This window comes from Pyrus communis, chromosome 14 (assembly GCF_963583255.1).
Source record: "Pyrus communis chromosome 14, drPyrComm1.1, whole genome shotgun sequence".
Classification (NCBI taxonomy): Eukaryota; Viridiplantae; Streptophyta; class Magnoliopsida; order Rosales; family Rosaceae; genus Pyrus; species Pyrus communis.
In genome coordinates this window covers 14,965,456-14,983,416 of record NC_084816.1, presented here as the reverse complement: position 1 = coordinate 14,983,416, position 17,961 = coordinate 14,965,456, and the positions used below count along the sequence as shown (strand labels likewise).

The 17,961-nt window shown below is 34.4% G+C and overlaps 1 protein-coding gene across 1 annotated transcript; it reads right to left on the bottom strand.

The window, feature by feature from the left end:
* Positions 1-15,149: 15,149 nt before the first annotated feature.
* Positions 15,150-17,434, bottom strand: LOC137716196 (glucan endo-1,3-beta-glucosidase-like). The gene is made up of 2 exons (XM_068455609.1): positions 17,345-17,434; positions 15,150-16,351 (listed from the first exon to the last, which is right to left on the bottom strand). The coding sequence occupies exons 1-2, from the start codon at positions 17,397-17,399 to the stop codon at positions 15,399-15,401; spliced, it is 1,008 nt and encodes a 335-aa protein (XP_068311710.1). The 5' UTR covers positions 17,400-17,434; the 3' UTR covers positions 15,150-15,398.
* Positions 17,435-17,961: the final 527 nt, after the last annotated feature.

The following is a 17,961-nucleotide window of genomic DNA, read 5'->3' as shown; positions in this document are numbered from 1 at the left end:
ATCATTGAATTATAAAAATCTGCCAATATCCCTAAAATTAGATTTAAAGCTACTATATTCAATTTTATGTCAATAGAGGTAACTTGCATGTGATATACATTAGAGGGTATATTGGTAATTTTTCATCTAAAGTGTATCAAGTGACTTAAGTTGACGAAAAATTGGATAAAATATCTTTGAATATAATAGTATGGATGAAATTAGCAATTTTTAATGAATTTAGGGAAGTATTTTACCGAAAAAAAAAATTCAGGGATCTAATTACCACTGAGGTAATAGTTCATAGATTAAATTGACACTCATAATTTCATGTCAAATTTTGCATGTTATATATATGCACCACTTTTTATCCATGTCATTTTATTTGTACCCATTTTTTTATTGCAAACATTATGTACCAAATTTGTTTTAGTCTTAGTTTGTTCCCATATATTTGATTTTTTTTTTGTGCCCATATTTTGAACTTTTGTTTGTACCCATAATTTCTTTTAATCTTTTATTTGTATTCATAAATTATTTATAATCTACATAAAAATATGCACCACTTTGTTATATGTATGTAAAATGTAGCAATTCTTTTTATGTAAAATGTAGGGACCCTTAATTATAGAGACACCAACATATACCATATTTCACACAACTTCACAACTTTTAAAACATTTCATGAAGAGACAAAAAAACCCAAACAGCACAAAACCAAGCCCAAACCAAAAAGTAATGGACCGAGGAAATTACAACCCATGTCCCTCGACCATAACAGTTAACAAACGTCCACGCGTTAACTACTACACGACAAAAAATCACAAAAACGAACCGTATGCCCATTCGAAACCGCAAATTGACGGTTTTTCTTTCATTTTCCCCAAAACAATCATTACGAAAACTCTCTTATGCAAAAAATTTTCCTTAGAAAAATCCTAAAATCTCCATAGATTCTGATACTTTCAAGCTTTCAATAAGTAATACATAGGTTCAGCCGGATTTGCAGAAGATCAGTGTTTCAAGGTATTTTCTACCACTCAAAAGCGTTCTTTTACATGATTATCTTTCGAATTCTTAAAAAAGCCGCATGCATTATCAAGTGATTTGGATGCATTTTAAAGTGATTTTGCACTTGTTTTTGCTAAAAACACTTTCGAAATCTGCCAAAAACACATGCATTATCAATTGTTTTTGTATTTATTTTTACAAATTTCAGTGTTCTAGTTCGAGAAAAAACATTTTCAGCGTTTTGGATGCTCAGTTTCACTTTTTTAGTTTATATGTATACTGATTCTTCAACAACATCTAAAAAATAAATGATTACGCGTCTAAATTTTGTGAGTAAAAACATTAACCGTCTAACTTGATGATGCACTTTTTAACTGATGATGCACTTTTTAACTAATGCTGCACTTTGTAACTGATGTTGCACTTGTACTGATGCTACATTTTGTATGTGAATTGATGCTACACCTACCTGTTGTCTATAAATTGATTATGGTACTACTTTTTATTTGTAAATTGATTATGCACATAAATATGTTGTGTTAAAAAAAAAAAAAAAATTATGCATCTACCTTGTGTGTTAAAAACAATTTTGTATCTACCTTGTGATTTAACAAACACTTCTGCATCTACCTTGTTTGTTAAGTAATGATGCATCTACCTTGTTTGTTAAGTGATACTGCATCTAGTTTGTGCACTAAGTGATGTTACATCTGTCATTTGTATCTACTTTTTCATTTATATGACTTCATATTATTTGATTAAAAATTATACTCATTATCGTTTCATTTTTATATGAAGATGCCGCAAAAAAAAAAACATTTAGTAACAAAAAAAGAAAGCATCTCGAAAACCTCATGTTGTAAAGCGCGAGCAACATATAAGAAATATGCTCAAAGAAGATTGAAACTCATGGCCTTTGTAGAACTAATACAAGAGCTCAAGCCAAAATTTGAGGAAAAACTAATGGATATAGCCAAGTAAATGTTGATGATGTTCAACGTATATTTGGGATCCCAAATTGAGATAGACAAGCCACTTAGTGAACAAGAGACACAAGAATCCTAAAGCCGAAAGAAAACATATTTGTTGATAAATATTTCTTAGATATGGCAAGAATCGGTAGAAAAGAAATTGCATACGCAATTAAAGTTGCACTTAATACTGGGACAAAGGAAGGCAATGAAGATGCAGCATGTCTTATAATTATATTTTTGCTCAACACAAATCTTCTTGAGAGCTTAGCAGGGAAACTCCCTTGGAGTTTGGCCAATAATTGTAACTCCATCACTAACATAAATCAGTACAACTGGGCCAAAGAAACAACGAGATACTTGATGGAATTAGTTAATAGGGCACATAAGAGGAAAAAAGACAAACAACCAACCTTCAGTGGCACTGTTGTACTTTTATTGGTAAGCAAACAAAAACTAATAAAAACAAAAAAAAGTTTTTGTGTTATTTTCCATTAGATACAAATCCTTCATAATTTTTTATTTTTTTTGTCTACAATATTAGTTTTATGATCACACACAAACCATCAAACCAATAGCAGAAAAGGAGAAATGCTTGCCAATAGTAGTCAAGTGAGATTTGTCAGTTATGCATAAAAAATCTATACAGAAGTAGATAAAAATTTAGAGGTAAAACTGATATTGCATGTACTTTTTTGTAAACCATGATTCTACATGGACTTTGAGTGAAAAAAAAAATTCTTAATATTTATTCCCAAAACAAAAGTATCAAACAAATTCATAAAAAAAAAAAAAAAAAACAAAAAACAAAAAATAGATTATATTTGTGTAAAACTGGTTCTGCATGTGTGATTATGGTTGTACCTTTTGTTTGTGATATGATTCTGCACCTACGTGGTGTGTGTTGTTTTCAAACAAAAGTATCAAAAAACTAACTCTTAAAACTTTCATAGATGGACAATGCAAAGCCAATTGATGATTCAATTGGACAATGCTCAAAAGATGATGATGATGACGACTTTTTCAATCCTCCACCTACTTCGAAACAAGTAGCGAAAAATGAGGCAAAAGCCAAGAAAGCTAAAGTAGCAAAACAATTGGTGCTTGAACATGCAGTACCTGAAGAAAATCAAAATGTAGTGAAACCTGCAGAACTTGATCTATTTATTGAAAAAAAATGATGATGATGATGAATGAACCATATTAGAGGGGATGGCAAAAGGTGATGCTTAAAGTGAAAATGATGATGAGATGGATGGCGTTCAAAAGGAAGAAAAGGATGATGATGAAAGAATAGTTTTTGATGTGCCGAAAAAAGGTGATGCTCAAACAGATGAAGACCAAACAAACAAAATGGCAATCCCAAACAAACTAATTCTACTTAGTTTTTGTGTGTATATTCTATATAAACAGATGAGTTTGCATAAAATATTAAATGCCATCAACTGAATGATGATGGTGTAACTGATGTTGCATACTAATTCTGGTAGTATTGATGTTGCATATTAATTATTTCATAACTGATGCTGGATACTAATTTTTGTGTAAGTAAAGATGCATTCTAAAATCTTAGGGTAAATCTCAGTTTACTACCCTCAAGTTTCGTGGTTTTCAACTTTTAGTACATGAAGTTTTTTTTTGTCCCAGAGTCATACCTAAAGTGTTAATTTTGGGATAGTCTCATACATCCATTAGTCTAGCTGTTAAGTTTCCCGTTAAATGATGACGTAGCACTTATGTGGACAATCACTGGGCGCCACGTGTCATTAAAAGGTCCACATGGAAATTATTATTTTTTAAATTTCTCGCCCAAATTTAAAATATTAAAATAATTAATTAAATAAAAGTATTAAAAAAAAAAAAAACCAAGAACCCCTTCATTTTCCCTACCCGACACCCCAACACCCTCTTCACGGCTCCACCCTTCCATCCCTTCCACCCCTCATCCACCAACACCCTTCCTACCACCAAGCATTTTCTCTTTCCCCAAAAACCTAGCCCCTTCCTTTCCCCCAGATTAAGGGGTCGTCGTATTGTTCTCAGCTCTTTCTCTCTCTTCCTGATTCGAACCAGAGAAAGCCCTAATCTACGTGCAGAGATGGTCGAAGTGAACAAGTTAGCGTATTTCCAAGCGATCACCAGCCTCGAAGACTACAATTTGTGCGTGGAGATCCTCAACGTCCATGCATAGGACCTCAAGCTCGCGATCTCTTCCTTTACCACCACCTCGAACCATACGGCTTCACCAGACGATTCATCTACCGTCGGAACCTCCACAATCTCCAATACCGGCGGTAGGGACGGCCTTCGCTCCATTCCCCAACCGTTGTACCAATCTGCACAGTCGTCAAACCCCATTGCGGCACCCGGTTTGGCTTGGAGGAACATTACTTTGCTGATTTCGGTTATTACTAGTAGTTTAAGTTTGATTTTTGGCGTGGTTGGGCTCAGGTTGTGGGCGACGGGTGGAGTGCTATCGTATTTGCTCAGAATGATTGGGGTCGGGGCTGGTCGGGACTGTGTGGCCTCGGCCCTATTAGTGTCGGCGTCGGCGGTGGGGAATGAAGCAACGCAGTTTGTAGCGAGGTTCGAGCAGGATTTTGAGACGAGGAAGTCTGTAAGGTCCACTACCAAGACCCCAAAATTCCCTCCCTCCCTTCTCAACTCTGTGTCAAACAATAAAAAAGCCCTAAATGTTTGCAATGCCTTCACTTCCGAGAAGCCCGAAACACTGCTCCGGCACCTCCACCACTTCACCAGATCCAAGGAGTCCGAAATCGAGGAGGTTTGCAACGTCCACTACCAAGACTTCATCCTTGCCGTCGACGAACTCCGATCTTTTCTCTCGGAAAGTGTGTTCGTTTGTTGGTGGGCGTAGAAAAGAGAAGGGAGGAAGGGAATTTTGGGGTTTTGGGGGAAGGGAAATGGCTGGGTTTTTGGTGAAGGAGAAAATGCTTGGTGGTAGGGGTAAGAATTAGGGAAGGGGAAGGGTGTCAGTGGGTGAAAGGTGGAGGGGATGGAGGGGTGGAAATGTGGAGGGGGTGGAAGAGATGTATAAAGGGCAATATTGTAACTATGCCATAGAGATATTACTTAGTGGTTAAGAAATCTGTTAGTTAGTTTCTTGTATTTTATTCCCTTAGTGGGTCCAAGATACTTGTATATATATACTAAATGTGTAAAATTATTATGGTGTTCATCGTCAACTTACTTGTCCTCACACCACGCTTTTGGCATCTTCCAAAGTGCCTCACCTCTATTGGGTTGAAGCCTTTCAAACAACAATCTATCTTATTAACATATTGTCCATTGCATTAAGATCATCTCCTTGGGAATCTCTGTATCATCGAGCACCAAACTACAATTTTTTGAAAGTCTTTGGTTGTGCCTGTTTCCCATGGTAAAAGCCCTATACTTCATCCAAGTTGGATCCCAAAAGCAAGGCCTGTGTATTTCTTGGCTATAGCTTAAATCATAAGGGTTATAAGTGCCTTGATCTTGCCACCAACTGAATGTATATTTCAAGGTATGTTCTCTTCAATGAATCCAGTTTCCATTTTCACTCTATCTCAACTTCTTTACCACCAGCTCCCACCTTACCTACTAGCTCCAGATCCACCATTCCATCAACCCTAACCTTTACATTTCTCATTCATACCATTTCCACTTCACCAAATCTGTCTTCCTCACTTCACCCTACCATTTCCCCAATCAACCCTTCTAATTCACCCTCAAATTCTACTATGGCAGTTTTAGAACTTACTACCACCAATCCCATACAACATATTAACACTCATCCCATGCAAAGAAGGTCCAAATCTAGCATCTTTAAACCTAAAGCCCTCACTGCCACTAAACACCTTCTACCCTCTCATCTTTCAGTGGACTATATACCTAAAACATATCTTCAAGCCTCAAAGTTTCCTCATTGGCGCCAATCAATGCAAGAAAAAGTAAATGCTTTTATCAACACATGCACATGGTATCTTATCCTTTAGACTTCATCACAAAATATTATAGGTTGCAAGTGAGTTTTCTGAATCAAGAGAAAGCCTGATGGCACTATATACAGGTACAAAGCCCGGTTTGTTGCAAAGAGTTTCAATCAACATGAAGATTTAGATTACACTAAAACCTTTAGTCTCATAGCCAAACCAGTTACTATTAGACTTCTACTCACTTTTGTAGCTCAATATGATTGGTTTTAAACTAACTCGACGTTAGCAATGCCTTCTTACATGGGACTCTCACTGAATCAGTTTTCATGTAATAACCACCAAGGTTTGAAGATTCCACCAAGCCATATCATGTCTGCCACTTGCACAAATCCTTGTATGGTCTAAAACAAGCTCCAAGAGCTTGGTATGAAAAACTTCATGGTGCTTTTCAATCTCTTGGTTTTGTAAGATCTCATAGTGATCATGCTCTGTTCATCAAAAAGATTCCAGATGTGGTTTTCATCCTAGTCCATGTTGATGACATTTCGGTCACTAGTCCTAACTCTGCAGATTGTCAAAAAGTAATTCAGCAGCTTAGCTCCATGTTTCCAATCAAGGATCTTGCCCCTCTCCATTATTTTCTTGGCCTTGAAGTTAAGGGATCCTCATTAGGCATATTCATATCTCAGACCAAATACATCTTGGATTTGCTATCCAAGGCCAACATGACTAGTGCCAAACCTTGCAATACACCACTCAGCACATCTAAACTTGATCATGACTTTCCATTGTTTGACAATGTCTCTGAGTATCATTCATTAGTTAGTGCTCTCTAATACCTTACATGGACAAGATCGGATCTCAAATTTGCAGTCAATCTTGTCTGTCAATAAATGCATAATCCCAGAATTTCACACTTTCAGGGAGTTAAGATAATCCTAAGGTATCTTAAGGATTCTATCAATCTTGGTTTGTGGTTTTCAATGTATTCCACCACTCCTACCATCACTGCCTTCTCAGATGCCGATTGGGCTGGCTGTGCTATAGATAGAAAACCAATTGGGGGCTATTATGTTTTTCTAGGCAATTCATTAATCAGTTAGAATGCTAATAAGCAACCAACTGTTGCATGATCATCCACAGAGGCAGAGTATATATCTCTTGCCAACACTGCATTTGAGATTACTTGGATATTCCAACTATTGGTTGATATTGGTTATTGCTTGCCTTGTTCTCCCCAACTCTGGTGTGACAACATTTCTGCCATTTCTCTTGTCAAGACCCTATTTTTCATGCTTGGACATATCATGTAGAAATAGACTATCATTACATTCAGGAGAAAGTCTTAGCCAAGCAGATTTCTGTGCATTTTGTTTGTACTCAAGATCAGGTGGCTGATATTTGCACAAAGTCCTTGTCTAAGTCCAGATTTCTATTTCTTCGTGACTAACTTCAACTTTGAATTCCTCAGTTTCGTTTGAGGGGGGATATAAAGGGCAATATTGTAACTATACCATCTAAAGATATTACTTAGTGGTTAAGAAATCTGTTAGTTAGTTAGTTAGTTTGTTGTATTTGCTTCCCTTAGTGGGTCCAAGATACTTGTATATATATACTAAAGGTGTAAAATTATTGTGGTATGAAATGAAATCATTTTTACTAAATAGGATGTAGGGTTGCTTTGTTCTCCCCAACTCTGGTGTGACAACATTTCTGCCATTTCACTTGTCAAGAACCCTATTTTTCATGCTTGGACATATCATGTTGAAATAGACTATCATTACATTTAGGAGAAAGTCTTAGCCAAGCAGATTTCTGTGCATTTTGTTTGTACTCAAGATCAGGTGGCTGATATTTGCACAAAGTCTCTGTCCAAGTCCAGATTTCTATTTCTTCATGACCAACTTCAACTTCAAATTCCTCAGTTTCGTTTGAGGGGGGATATAAAGGGCAATATTGTAACTATACCATCTAGAGATATTACTTAGTGGTTAAGAAATCTGTTAGTTAGTTAGTTAGTTTGTTGTATTTGCTTCCCTTAGTGGGTCCAAGATACTTGTATATATATAGTAAAGGTGTAAAATTATTGTGGTACGAAATGAAATCATTTTTACCAAATAGGATGGAGAGGTGTTAGGTGGGGAAGATGAATGGGGTTCTGGGTTTTATTTATTTTAATACTTTTATTTCATTAATTATTTTGATATTTTAAATTTGGGCAATTTTTTTTTTTTTTGAATTTTTAATTTCCACATGGAACCCTTAATGACATATGTTACCCAGTCATTGTCCATATGAGCACCACGTCATCAGTTAACATGAGACTTAACAGTCAGACTAACGGATGTATGAGATTGTCCCAAAATTAACACTTTATGCATGACTCTGGGACCAAAAAAACTTCATGTACTAAATATTAAAAACCACGAAACTTGAGGGTAGTAAACTGAGATTTACCCAAAATCTTATATAAGTAATGATGCATACTAAAAATTATATAAGTAATGATGCATACTAATTCTTGTATAAGTAAATGATGAATAAATAAAATTTGATTCATATTCTTGATTCTTCTATAACTGATGTTGCATGCTTATTCTGCTATAAACCAAAGATTTGTGATTATATTCCATAACTGATGTTGCATACTAGACATGGTACAATTAATGCTGCATACTAATTATCCGTATAAGTAATGATGCATACTAATTTTTTGTATAAATAATAATGCATACTAATGTTGGTATAAGTAATAATGCATATTAATTATGGTATATGTAATGATGCAATATGATAATATAATAAGTAATTCTACAAACTGATTATGCAATTTGATTCATATTCTTAATTTTGCATACTTTCAGGAGGAAGAGGGTGAGAGCCAAAATGCAAATGAAGACACTTTGACACACTAGGTGATAGTCATAGTATCTTTAGCACTCAAGTTCTGAATGAGCAAGTCCAAGATGACCAAGATGTTGCACATCATTCTGCATATCTAAATAGTGAAAGTGAAGAAAGAAATGCGAACATCACAAACATGGACGCAACTGAAATTGATAGGGTGATCAATGATGTGGTTAATTTCCATATAGAAGAGGCAGTACAAAATGAGGCTCCAAGTACCTCAATTGAAGAATCAGTCCCTTAGGTTCAAGAAGAGGTAGTACAAAAAAGAGGCTCCAAGTACCTTAATTGAAGAATTAATTCCTCAAGTGCAAGAAGAGGCAATGCAACAAGTGGCTCCAAGTACCTCAATTCAAGAATCAGATCCTTAGATGCCAGTTTAACATTAGGAACAAGCAAAAACAACTACAAAATTAGTTCCTCAAAGCCCAGTTCACCCTCAGGGACAAGAAGCAAATGCAGAATCAGTCCCTAAACTACCAGTTCACCTCGAGGAGTCAGCAATCAAGACAATGAAGCAACAAACATTCCATGAATGACTTCTTGTTCCATTTACCGGTGAAGAAAAATGAAAATGTGAAAATTCAAATGATGAATTAATGTAAGAAGAGCTCTCGCAAAGCCAAATAGATCCTGCAAAGTATTGGAAAAAGAGGGTGAAACTTCGGCTACAGATGTTGAATAATGCTATCAACACATGCCACTTCAAAAACTCTGTGATTGAGAACATTTTTTAAGAGAATGATGCTTTGGAAAAAGAGAATAAGAATTTGAAAAAACAAAACAAGAAGTTAGAAAAAGAGAAGAAAACCATGGAAAAAGGGAAAAGTGAATTGGAGAAGAAGAAAATATGTTGGAGCAACAAAAGAAAAAATGGGAAGAAGAAAATATTTGCAAATGTTACATAGCTTTTTCAATCTATTCATTCAATTTCTTCATTATAAAAAATTTGCAAAATTGGGAATAGGAAGCTTCTTACTGCCTTTCCAATCACTCCATGTTAGAAAAACGTGAATTTAATGCTAAATTGATTCTTCATAAATTTTGAAACCAAAAAATTGCAATAAGGTAATGAAGTTATTCTGCACAAAGTAATAATTGATTCTGCACAATGAAATAACAAAGCTTAAAAAAAATGAAAATGAAAAAGATTTCATTATCTTTTTACAGTTTATAATGCTATAATGCTTCTTCATAAAATGGAAAACGAAAAATTGCAAATAAGGTAAAAAAAAAAAAATGATACTACACAAATAGTAATAAACTAATTCTATACAAGAATGTGTTGATTCTGCACAAAACAATAACCTCATTCTGCATAAAATTGACAACTGATTCCACACAAAAATAACAAAAACTGATCTAATAACAAACATCCAAAAATAATATAAATAACCCAAAACCCAAAAAAAAAATAAAAAATAAAAATCTAATTAAAGCCTGACATGTCGTCTTGTTGTGGTGTGAAGTCTGATGACAAAGACTACATCTTACATCTTTTATCTCATTTTTAGACTTGTAACGATGAATCTGTGGTCTTCCACCTTGTCTCCTTGTAAGAGGGAGCTTAACAGGAGCACTTATTAGATCAAAAGTGGGCTTGTTCAAGTCAGAAGTTGGAATGATAGGAAACTAATAACTTAGCTTATACGAATAAACTTTTCAGTAGTCATCCACAAAATCCTCAATATCACGATAATCATGCAAAATAACTTGCATAGCATGAGCACAAGGAAAACCTTTATGCTTCCATTGAACACATGAACACTAACATTGATCCAACATAACAACAAAAGAGTTCTTATCCCCTGAACCTCAAATACATCATCAGAGGACCTACTAGCAATCCAATGACTACCTTCTCAAACAAAACCTCTAAGATCATCTTATTTTTTCGGATATAACAGATAAAACCACTTTTTTGAAACACACCTCTTATCAGACATCATGACCATCAACCTTCCTCTAATTGATTCAATCAAATCAAGAATAGGCACGCGACACTCTTCAGAAATCATTATGTTAAATGATTCTGCTGTTGCATTACTCATTTCGTTCCACCGATTTTTCCTAAGTGTATAATATAATAATGCTCTTTACGAAGATTATCTAAAAATGAATAAGAAATATTTTTGCCAACATTTCTCATTCCCTCAATATTTTTATCAAAATCTTCAACACGGCATGCGTATGTACAATTTTTGAAATACTCACTCAGCTGATCATTCAAAAACTTATTACTTGCACATCGCCTCTCTAAATTTTCTCTCAAATGTATAATGCATAAACCATGAGAAGTAGTAGAAAAGTACTTCCGAATAGCATTCAAAAGACGATGTCGATCGGTAATGAACGTGATCTTCCTTAGTTGATAATTTAATATCTGAGTTAAATGTTCAACAAACCACATTCAATTGTCTTCATTTTTTATGTCAACAATACCATAACACACAAGAAAAATCTCTGTATAAAAACAAAAAAAATTAATAATTATATCACAAAATTGGTTCTGCACATCAATTTACATTAATAAACAGATATACACATAAGAATAAGCTGATTCATAATCTACCAAAGTTGAAATTTCTTATAAGTTTATTAAAGGAGGGGGGGGGGGGGGGGGGGGAGAAAGGAGTGGGGCTTGTTTATGTAAAACTGGTTCTATACAAAGGTTTAGAAAAACTGAAATCTTAAAAGTTTTTGTAAAACTGCTGCTGCACAAATGCTAATCAAAAGTTGAAAATTCTTAACTATTTATAGGCCCCCCCCAACCCCCCTCCACCCCCAACCACCCTATAAATTGATTCATAATCCATTAACTAGTTCCTAATCCATTGCACATTAATAAACTAATAATGCACTTTAATAAACAAATCTACACAAAAGAATAAACTTATTTTGCAAATAAATAAATATTGAAATTCAAACAATATCACAAATTTGTAATTTATCACATTTAAAAAAAACTTACCATTATTTGCATTTTTAGCATAACAGCCAAAAAGAGTACCAGTACATCTTCTTTTAAAAAATGTTCCACCAAGGAACAAAATTCGTCTACACCATCGGAATCCTTTAACATAAACACCAAAAGATATGATTCATGAATAACCTTTCAAATCGATTACTATCATTATCAAATTCTAGTACACAAAAGAATCCATCATTGACATGCGCAAACTCGCCAAGACACCATGGCAAATATTAAAAAAAATAGAGTCTCATCACTGTTAACCTCGTTATATGCAATTTCTTTGCCACACCAAGCTGCATGGTCTTTAACATCAAGACCATAACTCTCATTCATTTCTCTCATAACATCCTTTGCCTTAATAGATGGATTCGAACGAACCTTGGCAGCCAACAAAGAGGACAAAACAAAATGACCAAACCTTTTATTCTCCTTTTGACGAATACGTCCAATGCAAGTATGAATATTATTTAATTTTTTTAATGATAAAACAACCACTAGGTTGTTGCACAATAGCATGAACACACCATTGACACATCTCTGACAGTTTCTTTGAGCAAATAGCAGTATCACGCTTCCAATCATTATTAATGCACTTGAAAAAAAAAACCAACCTCAATAGAGTATTGTGTAAGTTTTCTACGAAACCCAACTGCACCATCTTCATAACTTTAACCCTCGTAAGAAATATAACTCTGCCACTTATTTGTTGCGTAATGGTGAGGTCCATAAGAGCCATACTTACCAAGTATTGGTTCTCATCTCTAATACTAGCAATTTCACTTAGACAAGAAGACGACACACTACTAGTATAAAAATATACATCTCCTTCTTAGCATGAACATAAACTTCAACAACTGGACTAGAAATCAAATTATTCACCAATATAAGGTTTGAATATCTCGTTGCACTCTAATAAACAGTTAGGCTCGCCTTCATATAATGAGTATTTAACAAAAAACCTACTGATGACAAACTTGGAAACCTAAAAGTTAATTCCCACACAAATCTTCGTAACTAGTGTGCGAATAAAGCGGCACAATTACTGCACAATTTTTATACACAAACTTCAACACTTTAACAACAGACATGATCTACATAAGAAAAAAAAAAAGCATAAAATTAAAACAATTACACAATGATTGTGCATAAAAATGATTATGTACTTAGATAATTAGATATATACATGCATTTTAAAAAGGGAAGTGTTATTGGCACTCCAAAATTCTCATTCTACACTCCTCACAAGTGTATTTTTCTTTCCTAATATAAAAAGTTTGGAGTGTAGAATGAGATTTTTGGAGTGCTAATAACAATTCCCTTTAAAAATAAATATAATAATGAATAAAAAATGATGTTGCACAAAGGTTTCAAATGATGAAACTCTTCAAAGATTATGTAAAATTGGTGTTGCACAAATGATAATAAAAAAGTAATAAAAACTGATGTTGCACAAAATGCTAATCAAAAGTATTCTGCACGAAGGTTTATAGAGCTAAAATTCTTTGAAGATTCTATAAAACTGATGCTGCACAAATGGCAATCAAAATGGTGACAATTCTTCAATGTTTCAATAGGAACAATAAAAAATTGAAATATTAGAAACTCGTTTCACAATCTAAATCAAAAAAAATTCAAAAACACACAACTCGTTCAAAAATCTAAATAGGAACAGAAACTTGAGAAAAGAAAAATTAAATATAAAACCAGAAGAACAACTTACCTTCAAATAAACTTAAGAGATAAACTTCAAAGAGAAAAAAAAAAAATAGCAGAGAAATGAAAAATAAATTGAATGATTCAAATAGAAGAGAGTAATTTTGAAGCTATATTCCGTCAATCTCCCATGATCATGTTTAACAGAAAATGAAAAGTAAATGCGTAATTTCGTTTCTAACAGAAAAAACAAAACATGATGTCATCTGCCAACCCTGAAATGCATAGTGATGTACTTTTTTTTTTTTTTTTTTTTTTTTTTTGAAACACTCTTTTTTTTTTCTTACGCTTAATGCCAAAAGCCCAATAAGTAGCAACACAGACTGCAAGAATACAAAGGCCATGATGAAACTGATAAGTAAAATTCCAGTAATATTGCCATCTTTTCACTTACAAATTACTTATGTATAGAGGCCAAATTCCTTGGATTAACAGTGAGATATTATGCCCATATTGGTAGCAAAACATGCATCTGGTTTTAATGCACAATCAATTTTAACGCGCCCATAACAAAACATGCATCTGATTATAATGCACAATAAACTTTTTATTTCAAAGGCATAATTGAATTATATCTGATGTGTCTTTGACAAATATATATATATATATATATCTGATGTGTGAGATTAATTTTGAATAGGTTGTTCATATTGGCTCCTTTCGGGACATCCTATAAAATAAGTTGCTTATATTGAGTCATGTGTCCATAGAAGACGCTATTTTTACACAAAATGATTCAGAAAGTGGAAGATAAAAATATGAGAAAGGGATTAGTTTGTATGGATATTTTTAGGGAGGGAAATGAACAAGATGGCTGTGTATTTATAGTAAAGATATCCATAATTTTTTTTTTTGTATTTATAAGTATTTTTGTTTCTTATTTTGTAGTTTTTCTGATTTTCATGTACTCTAGGTATCTCCACGGGCCAGCTTTGCTTGGGCTGCTGGTCGTGCTTCATGTGGCCCACCACTTGCCATGACAAGAATTGATCAGAATAGGCCCTTTTTTCCCAAAGGCTAATAAGGAGTGGGACTTTGAGTTAAACTAAATGATGGCCCACCCTTAGTTTGATATCAAAATCCGTTATTCATGAAGGTTAAATCTAAGACTCTATTTATGCTATTTAAAATCATGGTTTAGTGATATTCATTTTTACTGGTAAGTGAGAAGTCATATATTCGATTCTTATCAAAGACGAATTTGAACTATATTATTGGTAGCCCATTGTGAGACTTAGCCCACTTTCCCACCTCCTTGGTGTAGATAATATTGTTTTGACTATGTGGACATAATCAAACAACAAAAGAGTTGGTTTAGATCACGAGCTTATAATGTGGAATATGCTTAAAGTAGTGGTTAGCATCGAAAATAATTATACATAATCTCTTAATCACCCACATTATTGGTCACTTAGTACTCAGCGTGAGACTTAACATACTCTCCCACCCCTAAATATAGATTATATTGTAAGTATTAAAAAAAATGACTTAGCTAAAAAGACGACTTTATTTAAACAGTTACTCTTATCATTTAACTTGATGACATAATAACATCAGGAACAACTTCAACAACATCCGAACTCAAGATGACTATCTGCATTCTTTTTTAGGAAAAATAGTTACAATAAACATATTTTGATAATTGGTTACGGAAATGATCATTTGTTTAGTAATGAGATTGTATATTGATGACCAACAATGACATAACGACAACTCAACGGTAATACAATGACGACATAATAAACACTAATTATTTCTGCAACAAAATGTCAAAATATGTTTATTGTGGCTAATTGCCTTTTTGTATTATTGTATCGCATAACATATGGGTGAGAGAACATGGGCACAAAGCACTCTTATTCAACTATAAACTCACATACTTGACACATGATTCTGTGACTCCTCCTATCCGAAGGTGAGTTGGTACTTGGGTTGTTTGTTAGGGGAGAAAACTCCGAAGTGTTTCTCAACTGGTTCAGGGCCTTTGAGATTCTCATCAAACAATGCAAAAAGATAAGTCTCTATAGCTCTCCCAGGCCTCTTTGGAGTCCCAGTATTACTCGTCACATGGCTGATCAAATTCTGGTAGAATGTGGCTGCGTTCTGAGCGGTTGCTTGATTACCACCTTCAGAAGGCCAACCGCTCTCCGAAACGACTATCTCTATATTTGGTGCACCAGCTTTTTCAAGAGCTGAGTACTGAGCATCCAAAAGAGCATCAAAGAGGCTAGGGTATCGAGTTCCGTCTGGTACCACGACCCCTTGTGAAGTGAACAAGGCATAGCCAAGGTCTATGTTATTAGGGTCATCATTGTAGCTGAAGTAAGGGTACACATTGACAAGGAGTGGGGCCCCATTGCTGACGAGGAAATTGATGATTGGTGTTATGAATGGATTTGCAGCCTCAGTATATATTCCATCTGAGGGGGGGTAGGGGTTGGTCACAAGCTTTGTGTCAATTGCTGTTGAGACTTTGATTTGGCCTTGGAGATTGGCCGCTACAATTGCACTGTGGATGTTTTTGATGGCAGGAAGGAGAAACCCGGCCTCTGCAGTACCAGGGTGTACTTCGTTTCCAACAGCGATGTATTTGAATCGGACATCGGCTGAAAAGGGTTGTACGTTTTTCTGGACCCAGGCAGTTGCAGCAGCAGCATCATTGAGGGCTGAAAGCTCGTTGTTGAGGATGGTTACAGTGAGTTCTATGTTGGAACCTCTTAGGGCTTGGAAGGTTGCTTCATTTGGTTCATACATCCGCATCCGTCCGATGCCATTGCTTTTGTACAAGTCGACCACTTCTCCTTCAGCTGGTAAATTGTCGCCGTTTCGTCCATAGCAAACACCAACAGATTGTGCACCTAAAATAAGTAGATGATATTTGAATCAAAATGTGGTGATTTTTCGGTTGTGGAAGAAAAAACTCGAATTTCCTGTAAGAAATATTTTGGGTTGTGGTGATTTTTGGGTTGTGAAACTTTATAGCTACAACTTCATCTAACTTAAGTTATTTCACAATTAGAACATCACTAACGAAAGAGTAACAGAAGATCGAGCCAAACGATACTCTTTTCTTCGCTGCATGGCATTTCAATGGTTTGTAGAAATAAAATTATTTAACACATATTAGATAACCATTTGATTTTTAGCTTTTAGTTTATATTTTTTGTGCTTGAAATATGAGGAAGGTATATGGTGAAATGAAAAATGAAGAAGAGTAGATGAAGATTGGTAAAAGAGAAATAAAATTGAAAATTGGAAATGGGTAAGAGTGGATGAAGGGTTGGTAAAAGAAAAAGAAAATTAAAAATTAGACAAAAATCAGAATCTTTAAATATTCACGCCCCAAGTCCATTGTTTAAATTCATAAACATAAGAGTTTAGAATTTTTGTTCTGACCAAGCTTAGAAACAGTTCTGATTAATTATAAGGCAGGGCATACTAATTAAATCCAAAACAAAACAAAATACTATTTCAAGTTGATTTCACTTCAATATTTATTTATTCGTTTTTTTTTTTTAAAATATTTTTTCCCTCTCCCTCACCACCCTTCTTCCTCGCTTTCTTCTTTATGCTTTTTCTATATTTCAAGTCCAAAAAATAAAAATTAAATAAAATAACCAAGTAGTTATCAAACGTACAACTAAAACATGTAAATATATCTTGGAAACAATGGTTGAAGAAAAACCATCACATCAGTATAACCAGTTAAGCTAGAAACAGTTTTGATTAACTATCTAAGCCAGCCATAATTTCAAAACGACTATATATATATATATATATATATATATGCTGTTAGTGTTTATGTCAATATAATTGCAGACTATAGACAGAGGCATTAAATTAAGTGAGACCTGTTATTTCCAGGGCAGGCATCAAGAGTACAAGTAGTAGCAATATGGAAGCCATGAGAGCTTTTCCAATTTTATATGTCGGAAAAATGCATGAAGCTAGAAGAGAGTGTATAACTTAAACATATATTGGTTATATATATAGGCCGCTGCCATGGTTAAATTTAGTCTCTTTTTTTTTTTTTTTTCTTCCAACTTGGTATGGTAGACCGTAGAATTTATTGGAGGAGGTCCCAAACCATTACCAATTAGGCAGGCAATCACTGCGTGGACTAACAATGTCGGCACCTGCAGTTGCATCAAAACTCTGATAATATCATGACAACCTGCCAGATACGTATATAGAGACATTTTTCCAAGTATTGAGTATTCAAACGGTATTTTTACATGTCATAATATGTGGAAGAAATTATATATCTTTTCATCTCCCCTCCAATATTTTTTAACATGCGGAGTACTCGATTGAATATATGCACTTGAGAAAATTGCTCCACGTGCATAATGAGTTTTAATTCAAGATTAACCACCATCTCTCTAATAAAAGTAACACCTCTATTAGATAGATAGTTTAGATGTGGTCTACAAAATATGGCCCTAGCATTTTCCAAAAGAAAAATTGT